At 36.8% G+C, this 23,781-nt stretch overlaps 1 protein-coding gene across 5 annotated transcripts in view; it reads right to left on the bottom strand.

Moving 5' to 3' along the window:
• CSMD3 (CUB and Sushi multiple domains 3) overlaps positions 1-23,781 on the bottom strand; it is a 593,532-nt gene that overhangs the window by 214,650 nt on the left and 355,101 nt on the right. For all 5 annotated transcript variants that reach the window (XM_064706591.1, XM_064706593.1, XM_064706594.1 and 2 more), the window contains 3 exons: positions 11,682-11,798; positions 3,661-3,876; positions 2,879-3,067 (listed from right to left, as the gene is read on the bottom strand). In XM_064706591.1, the coding sequence (XP_064562661.1) occupies positions 2,879-3,067; positions 3,661-3,876; positions 11,682-11,798 (522 nt within the window). The remainder of the gene's footprint in view (positions 1-2,878; positions 3,068-3,660; positions 3,877-11,681; positions 11,799-23,781) is intronic.

Raw genomic sequence — 23,781 nt, 5'->3', positions numbered from 1 at the left:
GCAATAATAATTGCTCTTGTTTGTTCCTATCTGTAACACAGTTACAGGAAAATTCTTGTAAGCTATCTGTGGCATTGAAAATTATAAAGAGAACTAGGCAAAGATGTCTGAGTTCCAAATGCATCAGAACATTTCAGAGGCACTACAACCCTAAGAAAGCAGCTCCATATTCACAAACTTAACATGATTTCTCTGCTCTGTATTACAAGCTGGAGACAAGCACCTAGCATATTGAGGAAAATGTTGATTCCTTAGGACCACCCAGAGCTTAGATTTTGCTTTCTATAAAGTCAAAAGTGAACATGCATTGATACTTATTGTAATTTTTTTTTTTTACAAATATATTACTTAGATTCAGAAGGAGACTTCTTTTTCACTGTCCATGGAAAAGTTCAAAGAAAGCAATTTAAAGATTATGGACTTTTTTCTGTTATCATTAGATACATCCATTTATCACCAGCTTGTTCAGTTGGCTGTGTGGCAGTTGCTTTGTAGTATCTCATACAGAGCATGTTTTAGTTTTGTCAGCCAACACAGAGTAGATAACACACCAAAGTTTCAGCTACCATTGAACTATGCTTGCCCTGAGTGACTACAGACATCTGCCCCAAGAAGTGCTGCATCATAGGGTGAACAGAAACATGGATAACCTTTATGCTTTTTTTTAGAAAAATCTTATTATGAAAATTATTTCAGTGCAACATCAAGCCCTCCTGAATTGAGATAATACCATCATTTGAGAAATTCAGCCTTAAAAATTCAGTAAAAATATATTTGTTTGCTATTTGAACATTGATAATTATTAATGTTTAATTAATAATTCCTAATAATTTAATAATAGTTAATAATTAATTTAATAATTACTTTTTTCAAAATGTAATAATTTATTAGTAAATAAGAATTCTTAATTTAATAATTCCTAATTTCAAAATTTCATTTCTTAAGTCTTAAGTAAATTAAAAAAATATATTATTTTTATGGATTGAATAATAACATTAATTAATAAATTACAAGTATTTATCTGTCTTCTAAATAAGAAAAGACAGCTGCTAATTTTCTGGCAAATTATTTGGTTTAGAATTGATTATGACTGATTACTGTTTCAAAACCCAACATATTAGCTTTTGTTGTATCCAGACAGGGATGCTTGGCCTTCCACCCAACTTCTACTTTATCTGTCTTCCTTGCATTTTATTCTTGTGTTGGCAATCTGAACACAAATATTATGAGCAGTGGTTACTTCCCAACTGATGTTGGGTGTATGTGAAAGTGCATGTTGTATCAGAAGCATTCTCTCATTAATCATTTTGACCAAAAACACCAAATGTGAGCAACAGTACCAACACATAAATTTTGAGTCCAATAAAAGTGGTCGACAGGAATTTCTACTCGTCTTGTTTGAATTTCACTATTATGACACATAAATTAAGCACTGGATATTTAAGGAGTGAAAATGGCTAATTAAGCCATTCTAGTCAGACTATCTTTTATTTCCAAAAGTAAGGAGCAGACATGTTGACTAGAAAGTAATTTATTCCTTCTATTACAGCTTTTCTCTTTTCCTTCAACAAGCAAACATAAACATTATTTTTCTGTCATGAAAGCTGTAGAGGAACTTTTTTTATGTTTATGCCACTGTGAATTGTTTTGCTGATAATTTACTAATCCATTTTTATTAACCCTTCCTGAAATTTATTACTGAAATTTAACCTATCTTCTTGACTGTGCACACATTCATTATTATTCTTATTGTAAAAAATTTATCAACCCCAACACAAAAAACAACCCTTGTATTCATCCACTGCTCTCACTCAGCTTCTAAACTATCTCTTCTAGAGGTACATATATAAATGTTGCTAATGCATAAGCTAAATTCATAATTTTCCTCATACTGAGGTAAAGGAAATGGAATAGGAGTGGTTTAAACCAAAAAATGTTGATACAGTAACTACCAACAAATAAGAGGAAACAAATAATCAATCCATAGTTACTATGCAATCAACATCTGAAAGACATTTATGTTTAACTAACATAAAATTTAGTATGAAAAAATACATTAAATGCACACTGATATAGATATTTTCATGTATAAACCTTTCCATATAGTACCTAAATTTCAGCAATATATACCCTTAAATAAAAATAATGCAGACATTTAAGCAACTCTCCTACTTTTTAGAGACCTTATTGTTTTAACAATTCTCAATGGAACTGAAAACCAAATAATTTAGGAAGCATTCAGCTCAATCAATATTCTTTAGCCATTTAAACCTAAGTTTCTAGTCAAATCTACATATATAGGCTACAGTGACTGGAGAGTGCTAGGTAGGAATTATCAGAAAGTGTTTCTTCTCAATTATCTTAGCTGTCATTTTAAAACCAGAATAACTGTTCTAAGGATATTCTGAGGATATGGTTCTTACATAGAATGTCCAGGTTGGCTGTACTCCTATAAATGGACCCAGTTTTATGAAACAAATCTGGTGTAAGTGATCTAATCACAACTTTATAATACAGGTATCACTTGGAAGCTTGCATTGACAAAAAAAAAAAAAAAAAAAAAAAAATCAATCAAGTACCTGACATCTGAACTGGTAAATGCTGATTTAAATTTATACCCAGTTTTCCTAACCTATTAATACAAATAAGAGGAGTAAGCATTGTGCCCTTAATTTGAATTGCTTTCAAGTATAGACTATGAAGTCCACTTATATTACCAAATATAGTAAAAAAAAGGTAAAACATTGACTAAGGAGATGTGGAGAGTATGAGAGTACATTAAAAAGAGGTGTATTACCATGCTTTTCCATGCTCTAAATCTGCGAGTCCATGGACAATGACTACACATACAAGCAAATGAAAGCAGCTGACCACGTACCCACACACCTTGGCAGAGGTGCACTCCATACTCGTCGGCCACCACCAAGACAAATAACCTCTGAAGCTCCTTCTAAACGATATCCAGACGAGCAGGAGAATGTCAGAATATCTCCAACGCCAAAATTAAATCCTATTCTGCTACCGAATTGTGGGATCCCGGGATCTTCACAAGGTTCAAGATTATACTCTGCAAACAAGAGCAAGTCAGCTTTTATGAGAACACATTCTTTACCAGTCATATATGTAGTCCTGCAGTCTAGTAATTTCTGTATATTTTCACCTGAATATCAATACAGGCATCAGATTTTAAAACAAAATTATAATATGAATGTTAAATTGATAATTAGATTATGTTGAAAGTAAGGCATATTACTACATTCACAATGTTTTAAGCATGCATGACACAACACGATTTCTCATGCTTATAAGAGCCATAAATAACTCCAGTAAATAAAACAAATTTTTAAAAATCCATAACAAAAACGAAATAGTTGACACCTCAACTCATCTGGAATTTGAGTAACTGAAATTAGACTAATTCTCTTTCCTCTCCTCACTTGATAATGTGTCTTACAGTTTACTGACATCTTATTCCACATGTGGCACAGAGGTTCATTTGCTTTTAAATTATTGTGCTTAGGAAAAAAATATATAATATAATTTTTCAGCATATATATTCATCAAAATAATTTAAATTATTTTTTTCTTTATAAAGTATGCAGAAAAAAACCCCAAATGAGCAAGTTTTTCAATAGCCAGATGTTACAGGTATTTCCTTACCAGAGAAAGAAATATTAAATCCTTCATATGATATTGAAAAATCTGAAATAAACCGCAACTGAGCTCTGAAATTTCCATAGAGACCAGCATTGATTGGTGAAGGAAGTTCTGAGCCAGTCAGACGTGCCAATGGCTGTGTGAAACTGCCATTCTCTGTTATTAGTAAGTAGTCATGATGATCCTCCAAATGAAATGTGTAGAAGGTGAATTGCACACCTGTTAGAAAAAGTAGAATTAGATATACATGTCACCCTATTAACATCCACGTAACTAAGCCAAAGTTAAAATTCATGCATCACATTATGAATAATCATTTGGAAAATTAAAATAATCAATTTTTTTCTAAAAATTAGTATCTGTCTTGATTTTGGAATTAAAATATCTTTGCAGTAGGTTTTGTTTTGACGTCATATTTAACTTTTGTCTTTAGCTGCAAAATATGGACATCTGATTTATAGAATTTAAACATAGATGCTTTCATTTTTGTGTAAAATCCAATGATGCGCTATGTATATTCAAAAATACAAACAGTTAATGGCAGAATAAAAAAGGTAAGCCTTATTTCTTACAATCACCAGCATCCTTGAGTAGCACCAGTGAAAGAAAAGATTATAAACTGTATGATCTTAAATTCTAATGACACATCAGTAGCCTCACCAATTCCTCCCAAAAAAGGGGAGGTCTCTAAATAAGATGTGACATACATCAAAAGTACAATTTTTTTTGCCAATCATCATACATACATCACACGTGTAGAAAGGAAGATATCACCTGGAAACCCAGTAGCAATAAAAAGACTTAAATATCAAGACAAACAATTAAATAATTTCTGCATTTTTAACTAAGAGTTAGAGCATGATCTTTTGGTAGAATGCACAGTAAAGCCAAGAAAATGAACAGAAGAATCCATAGAATCCATTAGCTAGCTAAAGTGATTAGGGATACCTCTAATGTAATGCTATTTTCAGTTTTATCATGTAAGTTATAAACCAATGATTCAGTCTCTTCAAATATATCTGATGATGCAATACTTAGGATGATCCATTCATGCAGATTAACATAGCAGATGAATAGTAATGACCCATGGCCAATAGATTTTTAATAGTAAAGAGAATTTAATCAAAAAGCAAAGAAAAAGTTCCCCTTCCTACAGACCCAACACTGCACCCCTTGCCCTACCCCTGCCACCACCAGCCCCAAATTTCCCAAACAGGGTAATAAAATCCAAGCTAGATATATTCTGCTTGACTAAGCTAAGTAAAGAAATAGAATGCCCCTTCAGATGTTGTAGGTTACCTTTTCTAGACCTCACAGGCAGCTTTAGAAGCTCTCAGTACAATTGTCTGTTATTGGTTTTGTTTGTCTGTTTGTTTTTATAATATTTCTGAGGTTGCTTGAATAGCATTAAACATTTATGTTAATGCAACTCAATCACACCTAAGGAATACAGCTTGTATGGGTATCTAGAATGCAAGGACACTTGGTTTATAAACCTGGTAATGGACTTTTCAGGACAGGAAGCAAAGACAGGAAATGAGAGAAGTAATGAATGGTATACACACATAGATAAGCTTTAACGAGCAGGATTAAGTGGAAGTACTAACAAAGACAAGATTTCTTATGTTTCTGCCTGATGGTAAATTAAGTGTATTATTGTAATTTTAAAGTAGTTACATCTTAGTAATTGATGATAATGGGGGAAAGAATTTTATTTTAGCTCTCATGAAAATTAGAAATTTACCATGGAGTATTTGAGGGAATTTGTGAGATTAAATAAAACTGAAGACTTTTTTTTTTTTAAATGGTAGTTGGAGACCTTAAAACTTTTAGTGAGATGTTTTGGGCCAGAGGAAGATAAGGGAAAGGACCATGCTAGATAAGAGTGAAAAACATGTCAGAAAAAGGAGACAGTTAAGGCTCTCTAATATCTGCACCTAACCAGTGCAACATGTCCTCTATTCTTTCAAAAATCTACTCCTTATTAGCGTGCAAATGTCTCTTTTGTCCAGAGAGTGAGCACATGGGTGATTGCTAGTGAACATTAGTGTGGACTGTCTGGGGAGCAGGATGAGATCAGGGGACAACTGGAAAAAGAGCCATTGATCACAGACCAGGCAGAACCTAGTAGGAGTAGAATCTGAACTCCAGCCCTGGATCAGAATATGGAAGGTTGGGGGAGCACATGCATGTGCATTTGTGAGTGTCACTTCTAACAGAGCCCTTTCCCCTCAGCCTGGATGCAGAAATAGGATTTGGTTGCCTGTGGTGCTCATGTCTGTTTCAGTGCTGCTGGTTTCTATGCGGGCCAATGAGACATTAGCCTCCATCCCTGTTAAGCTGTGTGACCTGCCATACATACTGGCATCTAATACGTGCTTAGTCTTGCCTTCAGCTGGACATACAGATAGGAGCAATCAGAGAAAAACCTTGGATCTTGGAGACCTTTATCTTTTACTTCCCTTTACAGAGACTAGAGAACCATTCAGGTTTTTCAAGTAGATAACTCCTTCTCTTCTTAAAACTCCACACACATCACATACTCCCTCTGAATCCCGAAAAACACATTCTTACTAAGTAGCACTGATATTGAAATTACTGGATGAGATTTTATTTTATGCTTATGGTAAAAATAAATAATCCAAAAGATTTATTCTGCCTTTTAAAAGTTCTTAATTTACTAACTGCATAAGCAAAGCCATTCATCTATTTTGATCATTCTATTTATTCTCCCAGCTTGTGTGAAAATAAATTGGCAAAAATGACACACAGAATTCTGGAACTGAGATGGGGTTGCATATCTTTTGAAGTAATGTATATAATTATAGCTTTGGAATTAATAAATTCTTAAATGTCTACAGTTTTTTTTAACTTAGTTCATATAGGATGTAGTGTTGATTTCACATGCAAAGAGCTCTTAAAAAATCCCATGCGATATAGATACAGAATAAGACTGAATATCAGCTCATATTTTTTTGTATTTACTGTACTCCAAATGAATTTTGGTCCTTTTTATGCATGCATGTATACTGAAACAACAAAATCAGAAATGCCAAAAGAAAATTTTATGGTAGTAATCCAAAATAATGAAATTCCTGTGAATCACAGCTGAGCTTCACTGAGTATTGTTCAAACATCACACAAGGTTTAACTCAAGGGAATGTTTCAATCAATTTTGCAGATTGCCATGACATTTCTTAGCAAAACCCCAAGGTATATTACAGAAGTAGCTGTACAATTTGGTTTTCTTCAGAAAATATTCTAATCACATTAATAAGTGCTGTGTGACAGATTGTGTCTTCTCCAGGGAAGAATTTTAAAAGATATGTTCAGGTAGATTCCATCTCATTCTGCCTCACATGCACCTTTTTTTATAAGGGGAATATTTAAAATCTGAAATGAAGCTAGGAAGACATAATGTGAAATGTCACTTCTCTGTGTTACAATCCAGACTTTTGGGGGACGGGTTAATTAACTGATCTCATAATAGATCTTTTAAAACATACCACTGACACTCCACACATTTCATTTCACCATATATTTAAATTGCATTCTAATCACAGACAAAATGCAATAATTATTGCCAATAGCTGTTTCCTTTTCTCTTCATTATAGTGATTAATAGACACATTAGCTATATTTAAGATAAATGTTCAATTCTCTAGTTAATATATTTTTTAAAAAATGAAAGAAAATTATATCAAGTTTTAATAGACACTCAAGAATCAAAATGCTGGTCCACAAGAACACAAATGAAAAATTAATTCTAAAACTTAAGATACACTTGAAGAGTAATATTAAAACCACATATATTTATATTGCAATATTGTCATTTAAAACAGTATATACAAACACAGAAACTGTATTTCCTAGCAATTCAACATATACAGACATAAAATACACATAATAACTAAAACTATACATTTAATTACCAGTTATTATGTAATAGCAGTATGAATTTGTAACATAAAGATGTGTGTATAAGAAAGTACCTCACAGCATTCTGCAGTTACAAGTTATATACTTTTCTCTTGGCAGTCTGACATGAAACTACAAAACTTTATAGAAAAAAACTCCAAAATAGTTTAAAGTAAAAATCATCTCACTAGTTAGTAGCTAGTAGAAGATACTCCTTGGGTTTCTGAAGTTGAAATTATACTAGCCATGAAATAGAGCAGAAAATGAGATATCAAGAACAAATTTTATTTCTCCCTCTCATTAAAATAACCCATTTATATGTATGGGATCAATTTTTCTAAATGGTAACCATGTAAGCCTTAGTTACTCAGTCTTCCCATAGACACTTCTTCTGAGGACTATAGTAACCCACTGGACAATACATGATGGATGGAGATGAACAGGTTCCTTCAGAGGATAGTTCATTCCACCTGCTTTTTCAGGGTGCAATGACTCATATCCTAAAGATATATGCATTTTTCCATTAAATACAGAAGTGTCCTATTTGACTAGTTCACTGTGACATAGAACTTAACTGTTAGAAATTTAAATTAGGTAAGCCTGTGACTTATTATCATAAAAGGACAGCTATCTTCCTCATGCAGTACAACAGGAAGAGCTTAAAGAATTAATAGCTTTTTGCCAACAAGTACAAAATATGAAGATTTCATACACTATTTCCTACTCAGAGCAAATACCCACTCCACAGTTTTTTCCAGCAGCTCTTTGAGCAGCATGAATCAAAATGTCCAAGTCAAATTTTGACATTGCATACATGCTTAATGTTTTTCCATAAATAATAAAATTTCCATACAACAATATAAAAATTACAGAATGATAGGTCATTTAGTTTAGATAAGACCTCTAAGACTAATCCAGCACTGCCAAGTCCACCACTAAACAATGTCCTTAAGTGCCACATCAACATGTTTTTAAATGGCTCCAGGGATGACAATTCCCTGGGCAGCCTGTTTCAATGACTGATAACTCCTTCCATGAAGAAATTTTCTCCTAATGTCCATGGACATGCTCCGGCACCTTGATGCCTTTCTTGTACTGAAGGGCTGTGAGAGTCTGTCCGAAATGTGCCTCATCTGCCTCACAATCGTCATGGAGAGAGACCACAGAAAAATTAAAACCCCTGTTTGCTGAACCGGTGGGGGGGAAAGTCATGTGCCTGAGGCCTGAAAGTATTGCTAGCTCACTGTTTCCACGGATGTTGTTTGCTGTATGCTACACTGAGCTCGCAGGGCACCCTGCCCTTTTTGCACAATAGCTCTGGAATCCTCCCCACCTCTCGGCCTGGCTGGTTTGAGCTTCAGTGTGGTCCCTCCTCCAAGAGAAGACCCCTCTCACCCATCCTTAGCCAACGTGATAGAAAAATAGAGATGTAAAAGGCTTCTTCATCAAGGGACCCAGACATGAAATCCCTGTGTGAGAAGGCCCCCTCTCACCTACTTCCAGACACTGGGACTGAAACCCCCAACTCGGGGGAGGTGTGCAGGGGAGGGGAAGGAAAGCTGCCCAAAGCAAGATGGATCTCCCAGGTGCAGGCCGTCAAAAACAAAAAACAATGGCTCTCACCTGCTGCCTAGCTTGGACATTGTGTACACCCCTTTCAAACACTATTCTTCCTCCCTGAAGACCTTTGTTTCGGCTGCGAAATTTATTCCCCCTTCGCCCAAAGAAAAAGAGTGTAATTGGGGTCCAGATGAACTGTGCCTCTGAGATCTCCCCAGACATGACCTGGTGAGCTGGGCTCCGAAGGACTACGAAGACCACATTTGGTAGCTATAAACCCACTCTTTTCCCTCCCTCTTTTCCCTTATTTTCTCCTTTTTCCTCAGTTCCTCCCCCAACACATTTCTGCCGTGGTTATTTCAATAAAGTTGCACTTGTTTGATTATTACTGCAAATCCCCTGTGCTGTGCTGGTTTTTGCACCCTGAGATCACCCTACCAACCATCACGAAACCCCTTCGTAAGGACAGATCATGAAAAGGGCCCAGAACTGGACACAAGCCCACCAATGCTGAGTACAGAGATACAATCACCGCCCTGGTCCTGCTGGCCACATCATTTCTGATCCAGGCCAGGATGCCACAGGCCTTCTTGGCCACCTGAGCTCATTGCTGGATCATGTTCAGCTGCTATCAACCAGCACCCGCAGATCTTTCTCCACTGAGCAGCTTTCCAGCTAGTCTGCCCCAAGACTGCAACATTACATGACATTGAATCAAACAAGACTACGAGTCTATAAATATGTGTGCATACATGTTTCAGTGTACATGTGGTTATAAATATCCATATTTATACTATTATGTCTTCCCCTCTATGTTTTATTTCTGCAAATTCGTTTTCCCAGGAGTCTCATTATATATGGTGGATTTTCTTAACAGGCTCATGTAAAATATTATAACATTGAGAATTTCAGCTTTTATTTGTCCCAACTATTAAGTATTTCTCAAGCTGAGGTTTTAAGAAAAAATGATGAATCACAAAAAAGCTGCTTTATTTTCAAAAAAGGAAAAGAAAATTAAAGAAACCCCCAAAACTTGCCACGCACTTTTCTTCAAAATCCTCTTTTTATTTTAAGAGAAATGAAAGAGTTAATAAAATGTCTTTCAAGAATTCTGAAAAATGTGACTTAATCTGACCTCATTTTTACAGTAGGATTCGCATCATTTTCTGTCATGTATTACTCCGTGAAGCTAAACTCTTATCCATCTCTGCTACTTGCCTTCAATTCTCAGATTATAAAGCTTGTGCTGTTATCCAATGACTTCTCAGAGAGAGTGCAAGACAAATGACTACAGGTCTAACAGTTTCTTTACACCTTCTTTTAGTCTTTTTGCTTATCCAGAAGAACAAAAGATACACAGTCCCTTATATTCCCACAACTCTAGAAGCCATGTATCATACATAGAGGTAACAAAGGCAAATGTAGTATGTGATGTAGCATCACTAAGTTCAGGAGGCTCTTTCACTGTGGATATTTAGAATCAAACTACACTGACACAAAGGCATCACTTGGTAATAAGAGAGACTACTCTTATAACTGGAAGAGCTGGAGCAATAATTTTGAGAGACACACTTTACCACTTTAATGCTTTAAGGAGTTTTAAATGGGACAACCAGTCAGAGTGATTTAATATCTAGAAGAGAAACTATCACACTATTTGTACAAAATAGAATAAGGGGATCACAGATGAGCACAGTTCTCTTTATCTGAAGTCTTATTTTTATGTTATCAATAACTCTGTCTTAGAGGAATACATCATCAGCATACTTTGTCACATTTTTCATGCCCTCACAGAGAACACTGATGAAATTCAGAATCGGACTTGCCTTCCTTCTTCTTCCTTTCATTTTTTTTCTGTACTCTTTCCAGTGTTACAATATAATTCTCCTTTATTTGTTCTTACCAGCTTACTCTATTTGTACTAAATTTCTCTTGTGACATCTATCTCTGTCTCCTTCCCCTAACATTAAATCTTATACTGCTCTAGCTTTTCCACCCATGGTACAAGAGTCACTCCCATATTTAATATAAAATACCAACAAAAACCTAAAAGTATGATCCATCTCATCAAGTACCAAAACCTTTCATTTGAAAGCAACTAGGACACATTTATTTAGGAAACTTTGTTACCTGGAAATACCAGCTTCCATTTGTGTCCTAAGCATTATTTGACCTCTCAGAGAAGAGCTAAAATTCCTGTTATATCTTTTTCCTGAAATCTGACTTCAAGTAATAACTACCTCTTCCTTAAAAGCCATTTTTCCTTCAGCTTCTGTAATCAGCCATTATATAATTCTTTCTCACTGATTTTTCATTCCTTGGGAAGTGTAAGGGCCTAGTCCAGTTCTGGAATTCTAGGAATTACTACAAGAAAATTAAACAAACCCAAAAATCAGCAATGCAAAACCTAGGTTAGCTTTGGTGCTAACCTAGGTTTCCTTCTAGAGCAGAAAATACTGGACTTACATACTAAAAAAAAAAAAAAAAACAAAAAACAAAACCCACCCAAAAAAAAAAGTGGAAAAAGAGAAAAGGATTTTTCTTACCTTTTCCATGGGTAACATCCACAGTCCACGTGCAATTCAGTGAATTTGGATATAGATCAGGATAACCTGGGGATAAAATTGTTCCACTAGGTCCTCTAACATCTCCACCACATAAAGCTAGAAATAAAAAAAATAATAACAATTACAAAAATAATAATATAAATAACAGAAAACACAGAAAATGCGAGAGAACAAACCTAAAACTTCCTGCCTTTAAAATTATTTAAAAGTAATTACTCAAATGATTTAGCAATTTAGGATATGGCTAAAGACCGTTTTTATACAGTAGAAAAAGAAATGAAATTAATTATTAATTAATTTTTGTTTAATATGCATAAGAAAATCAAAATCAAGTCATTAGTTGTATTTTTCAGGTTTCTGAAGCCTCTGTGAAAATTGTTAAATTCAGCAGAGACATGCAGGCAGATGATAGAGAGCCAAACAATATCACTTAAACAGAAGCCAAGGCTGCAGAGTCAAAATGGTGGATCTTGTCTTATGAAGAATTATTTGCTTAAAATATTTGTGCAGGGAAGGTTGACCTCGTTTCAAACGAATTGTATTCATTTGAATACAATTATAATTATTGGTTATGTGTTTATAGCTATGATGTTTGCGCTAATGAGAAATTCCAGTATAAGAATAAGCATTTCTATAGTTTCATTAGCAACTTTATAAAAGTAATCAGTAATTGAGCAATATAAAAATTAAATTACAGCTTTAATTAATGCAAAATACAAAAATTTAGTCATTACAACACTGGCAAAAATGTACAGCTCAATGATCTTCTGTTCCAGGGTTTTTGAAATACAACATTAATCAGGTAATTTTAGTAAGGACGAGTCTTGCATTTTAGAATTATCATATATCAATAACAGCTATTAAAATTCAGTACCAAGTCATTGCATCAGAGTTCTCTGAATATAGATTATCTCAGAAGGGCATACATTATAAAACAAATTACTAGTTCTATTTTTTTTCTCAAGGTTAAAAGCATCTATTCCTTTTATTTTCCTTACCCTAATTATATGCATTACTGAAATTATTTCGCAGAAATATTTTAGAATAAAAGCAATGAACTATTGTCACCAGTTTCAGGTCAAATAATCTAGACCATTCCAGCAGTTGATTGCAGCTCTCCCTAATAGCAGTCCTTCCAAAGTAATTAACACAAATTCTCTTGTCTTTAGAAGATGTTAAAGGTCTTCAAAGGCACTTTTGGAGAGATGCAAATGGCAGCTATTTGTCTGTAACTCCAGTTGATACAAATATCAAACCCCCCTCTTGTTCTATAAGCGATCACTCAACTATTTCTTGCTCATGTCTGTGCTTCCCACCCTGCTGCCAGAGCAATGAGGGTGAGGGAAGGAGCCTGTCAAAGGTTGGAGGAGCAATGCCTCTTTCTGAGATGCTGCCCCACCTGCCCTAGCTGGTTTAACCTGCTCCTACCCCTCCTGAGCACCTCCTAAGGCAGCACTCAGCAGCGTGACTCCTAAAGGAGGGAGAAGTCTGGCCTTGCAGTACGTGCTCAAACATTACATACTTCAGGAGCAAGGTGCTGTGAGTAATTTTCTGTATCATGCTGTTTCTTCTCCTAGGTCCTGATAGTTATGCTGCTTATGGCAATTTCTGCTACACTTTGATGGAGTAAATGATTGAAGTTACACTCATTATGCTTTTGCTGTTAATGTTATATATTTGAGAATGAATATATGGACATGTCACAATCTTCTCCTTGCAGATGTAAATTCATAACTGATTTGAGGACACAGAAGAAAGGGAATCAAGAGAATATCCAGAATGTACCTTCAATCTCACCTTGTACCTAAGCAGACATTTGTGTCAATGAAATACATGTATTTTCCAGACATTTCAGGAGCAATGTGGAATATTTTCATAAAGATCAATTATTTTTCCTAATGAGGTTATGGCACTGCATATCATCATTGTGTTCAGGGCAATAAAAGAAGTATACATTTAATAAGCCTTATTTTATAAATCAGAAATGGAATTTCATCCTATATCCTAGGTTGAAGGCTGCCCTATCTTGCCTAGCTAATATTTGTTTGGTCATTCTAACTAACTATATTTCTGTTTTAAACATGCTTACTTGTCTGGATAGCCTCATAGCCTTGTATGTGCTATTTCTCCTGCCAACTTTCTAGCTTTTGTTGGCCTAATTGTAAGATGCAAATTTGCAAATCCAGTACCACAGGCTGAAATAAGACATTCTAGGACCACATTTGCCCAATCTCTCCAGTGTTGCCACAGGCAAATAACCTCCTTCCATATTAATTTTCCTCCTCACTTCTCTGATGAAGAGACAGTGAAGGCAAATACTGCCACTTTATAATCTGATCTTGCTATATTTAGACATTAGCAAAATACAGCCAAGGCTGTGACAGCATATTATTTGAGCTACTGATGGTAACTATCTACTTAATCCATTAAATAATAAATACAGCCAGTTTTTATAATCATGGGCTACAGACCAAATAATATATTTTACAGGAGGTGTTTGGAAAACATTTCAGGAATGCAAATAGTGACAAAACATCTATGGCATGCCATCAGGCCTTCAGTGCAACTCTGTGAAGGCTAGCAGATGGCAGAAAAAGGCATCAAGGGAGCAGCCTTTTAGAAAATAAAGCCAAGCTGACAAATCTGAAACCCTACATGTGCAACTGGCCCTGAGAAGATGGCTAACAGCCCAAGCATGTAATATCACTACTAGTATCTGACTGTTCTTCAGAGTTCAAAGGAAAACAAGAGCACGTAAAAATAAGAACAGCAAAGGATAAATACACATATTTCCAAATTCTACCTTTCTACTTTATCTGATTATACCAAGATGGAATCTAGGAAAGAGTAAAAGTAGAATGAACACTTAAGGAAACAATTGAGGTACTACTTTTGATTTATAATGTGGAAAATGGAACATTATGTTAACACACCAATTAATTTTTTTACACAATCAGAGAAGTTGAATCAAGACATGCCTGCATTACTGTTTTCCAAATAGTGAGAAGCAAAATAAAATTTAAAAAAATGTAAAAAACAACAACAACAAGAATAAGAGAACAAAAAAGTAAAGAGAACAAAATATAAAAGTAGTTTTATGAAATACAGATTGGTATGTGGAAGTATATACTGTGGTGATCAGAAGTTATGTAACAATCTAAGAAGTAAGTTTTGGATAAATATGAATGAGGATTCCAATTTAATAGTGGAGTTTGGTTTGGATGTTCTGTTGAAATAAATTCTTACAATATTGGGCTGAATACTTGCACTATCTTTTGTTGCAACTGCATTCATTTTGCTCAGTAACATGATCAATCACAAAAAAAAAGTGACAACAAGTAAGCTTAGCTTAGAAAATGGCTCCAAATATACTTTGAAAATAATTTTTGGCCCAAATAATTTCAGAATCTTTAGTCAGGCTACTCGTGTCTCAGTGGGAGACATGCAGGCCATGTTTCATCCAAAAATACATTAATATTTGTAGTAAAAACACTTGACTTTTGTCATTCATAGCAAAGTTCCACTTCAGACCATATTTCATGCTACTATAAAACTGTTATAGGAAATCAATCTTGCAATAGTAGAAATAGCCTTATAATTTTCAGCCTAAATTTATTCATAGTCTATTTTTACCCATTTGATCTTCTGCTAAACTGTCATTATATTGTATTCCCTCTTGGGGTCTCACTTGGGAAGGCTAGCAAACCATGTAAGAATCTATGATTTCTGATCAGTAATGAGACAGGATTTTTTTAATCTACTTCAATAGGATACGTTTTCCATCTCTACGACCCTGCATTAACAATTGCAAGTACTTAGCTGTCTTGTCACAGCATCTATGCCACAGAAACATATTTCTAGGACACTTCACATTAGATTATGACATGTTTTCTCATATTTGTTTGTTTGTGTTTTCCATTTTATTCTCATGTGCCCTCTGTTCTGGTTTTAGCATGTTTATATTTTACTGTAGAAGTCAGTTTGTATATTCTCTTCCTGCGCAGGGTCATCCTGTATAGCTAGCTTAACAATTATTCACAGAAAACTCTGGTAAATTTTGCTTTTCATAACCATCAGGAAAAATCAATAGCCACTAATTATGTTTGCTGTCACCTGAGATCTACAAATACAATTTATAATCTATTTAAAACAAGTTTGTTTTCATGTGATACAAGTCAATCTCAGAGTTATGAAGAGTATAGTGATATGAAATGTCTAGAAATCTGGATATGAGAGGGAGGGGGTCTCCATCAGAGAATGAAATATTATAGTTTATGACTGAAATATTATAGTTTATGATTTAAGCATTTTAATGAAGGACTTCTAAAACTGTATTACAAAAGCTGCAGAGAAGATCACCATACCCTGGATGGGGCTCTGAGAGGCCCTACACCATTCACTGATGAAAACAAGTTGTAGTAATGACTCAGGGCTGGCTGGGGACATTCACAAAGCACAAGCCTGGTACCTTCAGGGTGGAGGCCACAGCCCCAGGGCTATCAGCTGCCAGGCTCACAGACCCTCACAGCAGAGAGTGGGGCGGAGAGGCCTTGGGTGTGCGCTGGAAAGGCCTCTGGTCAGAGGCAGTGGCTCCACCCTCCGCTGTGCTGAGGAGCCCGGCTGAGGGGCCCTTCACCCGGGGAAAAGCTCATCTGCAGCAGAGGGAGTTCACAGAATTCACAGAATTCATACAAGAGACCTTAAAGATCATCGAGTCCAACCCATGCTCTAGCACCTCTACTAAAACATGGCATGGCCCATCAAAGGGCACTCCAAAGGGGTCCCCAGACCGTGCACCAGAGCACCAGAGATGGTCCAACAGACGTCTCCTCAGTGTTGGAAGGGACAGTGTCAAACTGGCCTCCTGCAAGGGAGGCACAGGGCATTCCCACCTGCCCAAAGTGTGGATTAACCCATGGAATTCTGCACTCTTCAGTGTGGTGCAGTGTGTGGCAGCCACAGGGGACCCCGATCAACATGAAGACCAGATGGAGGGGTGCAATGAGACATGGCTGGGACCCTTGGGTGGGTGATAGGCTTTCACATAACCCCTGTCCATCCATCCTTCCTTCCTTCCTTCCTTCCTTCCTTCCTTCCTTCCTTCCTTCCTTCCTTCCTTCCTTCCTTCCTTCCTTCCTTCCTTCCTTCCTTCCTTCCTTCCTTCCTTCCTTCCTTCCTTCCTTCCTTCCTTCCTTCCTTCCTTCCTTCCTTCCTCCTTCCTTCCTTCCTTTCCTTCCTTCCTTCCTTCCTTCCTTCCTTCCTTCCTTCCTTCCTTCCTTCCTTCCTCCTTCCTTCCTTCCTTCCTTCCTTCCTTCCTTCCTTCCTTCCTTCCTTCCTTCCTTCCTTCCTTCCCTCTCTCTCTCTCCTTTCTCTTTGCCTCTTTTACTATTAAATTAAACATATCAATTCTTTGGCACCAGCCTCTAACCTCATTTGGTTTTAATCTCGTTTTTGGGTATATTTTGAACCTTCAAAGTTATTTCTGGTTTGTACACAGAGACTCCACTTTCTTTGATCTTCTGGGTTTTAATTGGATCATAACAGTCCCCATATCCAAAAAGAACAGAAAATATGAAGAAAATGTATGAGATAGATAAATAGATAGATACAGATTCATATAAATGTATTTCTGATGCATTTCAACCAAGTGTTCATTAGTAATTCACTTTAAAAAAATAAAATAAAAAGTGTTTTACTTTTTTAGCGTGATTGATGAGGTGATATCTGTGAAATTAGCATTTTTCACATTTTCAAATGGTATCATCTATTATTTCCTTATGTAAAGATTTTTCAAGAGACTGGCCATAGGTCACCACCCGCAAGTCAAACACTAACATAAAATGATGTATCTCAATTTTCTCAGGAAAGATAAAATTCTCTTAAGAAGAAGAAAAGCTTCCAGAAAAAAAAAAAAAAGGAAAAAAACAACCACAACCACAAACTTTTTTGCAGAAGTTCAATTTGTTGTAAGTACACATAATTGGAAACTATTTGGTTTTCAGAAGTGATGGAATGAGAAAACACACAATTATAATTGATTAGCAATAACAATTAGCTTTAGATTTGAAGCATCGTCAAAGAAGGCTAACATATGCTAGTTTAGAAAGGACTGCAGAGAAAAAAAAAGAAAAATCTATCTATATGGAAATATCTTTGTGTATATATAAGTCTAAATACAAATATATGTGTGCACAAACACACAGAGGCCTCATTACATTAATTTGTTTAATTGACTCTAACTTCCATCAACAAATGTAATTCTGAGATGATTTTCATTTATTGTGCAATTGGATAAGAAAAGTGGCATATAGAATAGACTGAAATTATTGAAACAGGGAATTAGAACTTGAATCTAATATACTGTGCTTCACAGACCAAGTAACTTCAGCATTTGTCTTCCCTAATTATAGAAAATGTAATGTATCTTAAAATGGGATGTAGTTCAGTAGGGGTAAATAAATAAGGATATGGACATCAAATTAACATACTCAGCTACAAGAAATAAACCTTGGACTTGAGTTATATTATGCAAGAGATTCATTTAATATAAATTAATGTAGCCTACATTACTCACAATATAAACTTGCATTTTGACCTTCTCATTTAAATCTAAAATAGACCAGACATGCTTTCCATTTTCAATTCTCGCTTCTATTTCACTGAGTATTTGAAGCAGGTTCTTTAATAGCTGTGTTTTAGTGGAAGTATTATTTTTATTTTAGAGATGTCAACAGAAAGGACATAATACCTCTGCATTATTCCTTGAATATGTTCCTCATGTACTGCATGAGTCATATTTGCTAATTCATTTGGTCATCTAGGGGTTTCTAATATAAATATTAAAGGTTTTCTTTTTTATCTTAATTGAATATTTTAATTCTATTTATTAATTTCCTTATATAAATTAAGATCGGGGAATGAAAATATTTTTAATTCAAATTATGAATAAGAATTATCTATTAGCATTCAATTTAATGTTATGATGAAAGAAATAAACAGCACTTTACACTCCTAAGTAGATATATAACTTTTACATTCATTTTGCTATATGTTTTGGTGGGATGACTACAGTAATTCATATACTGGGTAGAATATGGTTCCTCACATGTATTCAAAGCTAAAAGCAAAATTCTATTATAGTATTCATAAAGAAAGGACATTATAAGATATAATTTCATCTTTTTAGTTAAGCACTGGGTGGTGATTACAGTTAAGAAATTCAAGGCTTTCCAGACACATAGGTAAAAAATGGATCATATGTAGTTGGTATATGGGAATGGTAGAGATGCAATACAAGCAGTGTTTTCTCAGAAAAGTTAGTAACCATCTGTTTTACCTCTTTTTTTATCTGGGCAACATCAAACACATAATGAAAAATTTAGTTTACACTCCTTCAAATAATAGAATTTCAGTCAACACCATGTTCTACTTTGAAGAGGAACTTGCTTTAAGAATTCTAAAATTTTTTGTCTTATAGTCATTTCTCCAAACCACACTCACTCATGAGTTGCCATGACTTATCTGCACAATTACCACAGTCTTTCTCCACATCACTACACGATATAATTATACAAAAAGAGATGCAGTTATCAAAAGAGCAAACAAAAAAGAACTTGTCTCTTCAGAAACCATCAGAGTAACATTCTGAATGCACAGTGATAGTGACTGATGTGTTTGTTAGTGGTATGATTAACACAAACCCAAACTCATAATTTATGCAAAGAACAGCCCATTTAGCAAATGCCCTTTTTTGCCTGGGGTGCAAGGACTCTGGATTGTTTTAAAAAACATTCCACCAGAGAAGAAATTCAGCAATGAAATGAAAATTATATCAACCATAAACTACCTACATTTAGTAGAATAAATGTACTCAATACTACCTTTACAAGATACTTATTGAATGGAAAAATCACCATTTAGCAATGTGCTCTGGAGAAAAAGAAACCTCATGTACCTAATGAATTGCATACTAGTTCAGCATCTTTAGGAAGAAATTGATTATAATGTATAAGTTTATTTCACAACAGAGCACAGTATTCATAAGGAGTGTGTTTATTTGTTTGTTTTACATGGTTAGTATATAGTGCTTATCACCATTAAAAAACACATCCTAATTGGTGGTCTATTCAGAAAAATATCATCCCCTTGACTGCAAATTGTGGGAACCCTGCAATTCTTAATTGCAAGAACCTGACTGAGATGTGGAATCTTTCAGAAAACGGACTTGGAGAACTACAGAGGGCCATTTTCAGCAAAGTGATTATTCACATCCCTTCCTATTACCACAGATTTTGAGTATTCTCATAATCTGACACCTTCACCTTCCTGAACATAAAATCCCAGAGCATTTCCTAACTAAACAATCTGAAGGCCAAGTCCCTACCATTTTCTAAATAAAGTAATGCAGCAGGAATGAGTAGTCTTCCATATGGCAAATCACACATGATTCAATGAGCTTCTGTGTCAGTCTTCATTCAAATCTTTCTTTCAAAATTATTGTCCTGAGACACTAAGAACTGTATTAGAAAAAATACAGTATCATGTACATTCTGTAGCTCATAAAAGCTCAGGAGACTTGCTCTGGTTAAATACTAGAAATTAAATGGTTATATTAGTCCTGAAAATATTTTTAACATCAAAAACATGCACCATGCTGCAAAGAGGGAAACTGTTGTAAGAAGTAAATATCTCAAATAATGTAACTGAATGAACATTACAATCCACTTTCTAAATAGTACATATAAATGATATGACCCCAACTGGGAAAGCATTAAATGAACAATTCCAATTACAAGAGATGACTGAAAATGTTAGATAATTTTTCAGATTTAATGAAATAGTGGAGGCCACTTTTGTCTGGTTTAATAATCATCAGATATAATGTGGTCCTAATAAATTTCCACAGTGATGGAAAGGTGTGAAGTTCTGTTAACAAGTGTCCTGGGTTGACTATATGATGCTTTTATCCCCAATCGTCAGAGATTGAAGGGGGAGAGAGAAGAAGCGCGCAGTTTGTTTTTCAGACACTGCACTCCACTCCTCCACATTCTTGCTCCTGACTGTGTTGTCTGCAGACAGACAGCGGGACAGAGAGCTCTTCTTTTGCTTTTTAGTTAGTGTTAGCTAGCTGAGGCAAAGAAGTTCCCTGGACTGTTTTTTCCCTTTTTCTTTGGACCTCTTGGAACTGCTCTGGACTGAACACCCAGGAGAGCACCGGCAGCTGCAGCTGTGGCCCACCGGGCCGACCCTGGCCTGCGACAATTCCAGCACTGAGAGACTGATCAGAGACTGAGTGAGCTGCTGCTTGAACCCGGGGTTTTCTCAGTTTGTCATCTCTTTTAGAGTGGCAAGGGGTCTCATTGTTTTGATACTGTTTTGGTCGTATTGTTTAATAAACAGGGGGGTTTTTTTCCACCTTTCTCCAAGGAGGTATTTTTTTTCTTTCCTCCCGGACCAGTTGAGGGGGGAGGGGCCGATTGGATCTGCTTTTCCCACCGGAGCTCCTTTGGGGGGATTCTTCCCCAAACTTGCTCTAAACCTGGACAAATACATGAATTGGCGCCCAACGCGCGGCTGGAAAATGTGGAAAAAAGCCCTATTAATTGTGTGTCTGTTGTTGTTAAAGCAGTTAGTAGACATGATGCTTGGACCCCTGATGTCTCTGGTTGTGAAAGCCTCTGTATGGCTCTGGGCTCTAGACCTTTTTGAGGTTTCAATACCTTTCTGGTCATTAGGATTATTGTCCTTAACAAGTAATTTTTACGGTAGAGGGGTACGGATTGGAATAGCTGTTGTGCTGGCCCTGGTGATAATGATTTATAAAGCGTTCAAAAAGATACTGACCTCTGTTTACAGCATGTATGGTTTATGGTTTCTTCATCCTACCCTGCATCCCAATTCCAGTGGTATGTTTTGGGAATTTATTAGTAACTATACTCAGTCTGTTAGAGGTGGAGCTAAGAATGAGACTTTCCAGCCTTCCCTTTCCCTCTTCTCCTTTGGATCGGTTATGTCACTTTTTGAGAATGTTCAGTTTCCCCTGAATGTTAAAGAGACCATCTTTCTGGTATTTAATTTGGTAAGTCTTCTCTATATGGTCTGCAGCTTCTCTAGATTGAGGGCTGAGATTTCTAGACGGGCTGATGAGACCCCTGACTCAGGAGTAAACCCTGGTGTGGAAAATCCTAAGTGGTGTGGGAAATGGGAGGATATGGGCGAAATCCTGAAGGAATTCTCTGACCCTATAGTGTGGGATTTTCCCCATGAACAAATTCAGAACCCAGCTGAGGTGGAGAAATATCTGAAAGAGAAGTACCAGGATGAGCCTAAGGAGAGGAAGGTCATTGCAGTGAGCTGGGCCCTGGCATATGCTTATCGCACACTGCTAGATACTCTAGGGCAGCAGACAGAGGCAGGGGGGCAGGGAGATAAATCAGCAACTGTCCCGGTGGCTCAGGCTGCAGCTAACACTCCAGGCTCGAAGCCAGCAGCCAAACCCATGGCTGTTGCTACCAGCACTAGAAGTGGGAAATGCACAGCCAAGACCAATCGACCAGTGGATGATGATGATGATGAAGGAGAAGGAACCTCAGTGCCCCCTGACGTAAAGTCAGGAGTCAAAGCAGCAGATGCAAGATCAGATGCCAATACTGAGTCCTTCTCCCTGAAGGACCTTCGTGGCCTACGGAAGGATTACACTCGAAGGTCTGATGAATCCATAATTAGTTGGCTGGTCCGTCTCTGGGATGCTGCAGGCGAGGCTACCGTTTTGGATGGCACTGAAGCCAGGCATTTGGGATCCCTGTCACAGGATACTGTCATAGACCAAGGAATGATGAGGGGGGCTAACTCTCAGAGCCTCTGGGAACGAGTCCTAAGAAGTGTAGCAGAAAGATACCTGTGTGCAGACGATCTCTATATGCAGCAGACTCAGTGGAAGACAATAGAGCAAGGGATCCAACGCCTGAGAGAAATGGCCGTGGCTGAGATTATCTTCTCAGATGATGTAACAACTAGGAACCCAGACTTAGTACCATGCACGTCTGTGATGTGGCGAAAACTCGTACGACTCGGGCCACAAGAATATGCCTCTGCCTTAGCCATCATGAAGAGGGATGAGAGGGGTGAGACTGTGCTTGACATGGCAAGGAAGCTCCGAGCATATGCAGATGCTGTACATGGCCCAACACATGCCAGAATCGCAGCGGTGGAAACACGTCTTCAAAAATTAGAGGACAAGATAGAGGAGGGTCACAAGAAACTGAGGGAGGAGATTAAAGAGAGCTTTCTCCAAATCTCGGCGGTACAGATCAGAGGTTCTGGTACCCAACGCAGACGTTCCCCAGACGGCGAGAGAAGGTACATCCCACGAGCTGAGCTGTGGTTCTATTTGCGTGATTGTGGAGAAGACATGAGGAGATGGCATAGACAACCTACCTCTGCTCTGGCACAACGGGTGAGACAACTGAAGATTCAGAGAGGAAGTTCCAAAAGGGAAGCAGCTCCAGTGGCCAGTAACCGAACTGTCACATATGATGATAATGACAATATTTTTGATCCCCTTGAAGGAACCTCCAAGACATATGCCCAGGGAAAGAAGGATAACCAGGCTTAGAGGGGCCCTGCCTCTAGCCAGGTAGAGGCTGGGGAAAACTGTGTTTTTTGGACTGTGTGGATTCGTTGGCCTGGCACATATGAACCACAAGAATACAAAGCTTTGGTTGACACTGGTGCACAATGCACATTAATCCATCAAGACATGTGGGGACAGAGTCTGTTTCTATTGCTGGTGTGACAGGGGGATCCCAGGATTTCACTTTGGTAGAAGCTGAGGTGAGCCTGACTGGAAATGAGTGGAAGAAACACTCTATTGTGACTGGCCCAGAGGCCCCATGTATTTTGGGCATAGACTACCTTCGAAGTGGGTATTTCAAAGACCCAAAGGGACTCAGATGGGCATTTGGAATAGCTGCTGTAGAGACAGAGGGTGTCAAGCAGTTGAACAGCTTGCCTGGACTGTCAGACAGCCCATCTGCAGTAGGTCTCCTGAAGGTGGAAGAGCAACGAGTGCCAATTGCCA

The sequence above is a fragment of the Zonotrichia leucophrys genome, chromosome 2 (assembly GCF_028769735.1).
Source record: "Zonotrichia leucophrys gambelii isolate GWCS_2022_RI chromosome 2, RI_Zleu_2.0, whole genome shotgun sequence".
NCBI lineage: Eukaryota > Metazoa > Chordata > Aves > Passeriformes > Passerellidae > Zonotrichia > Zonotrichia leucophrys.
This window is presented reverse-complemented; position numbering and strand designations above follow the sequence as displayed.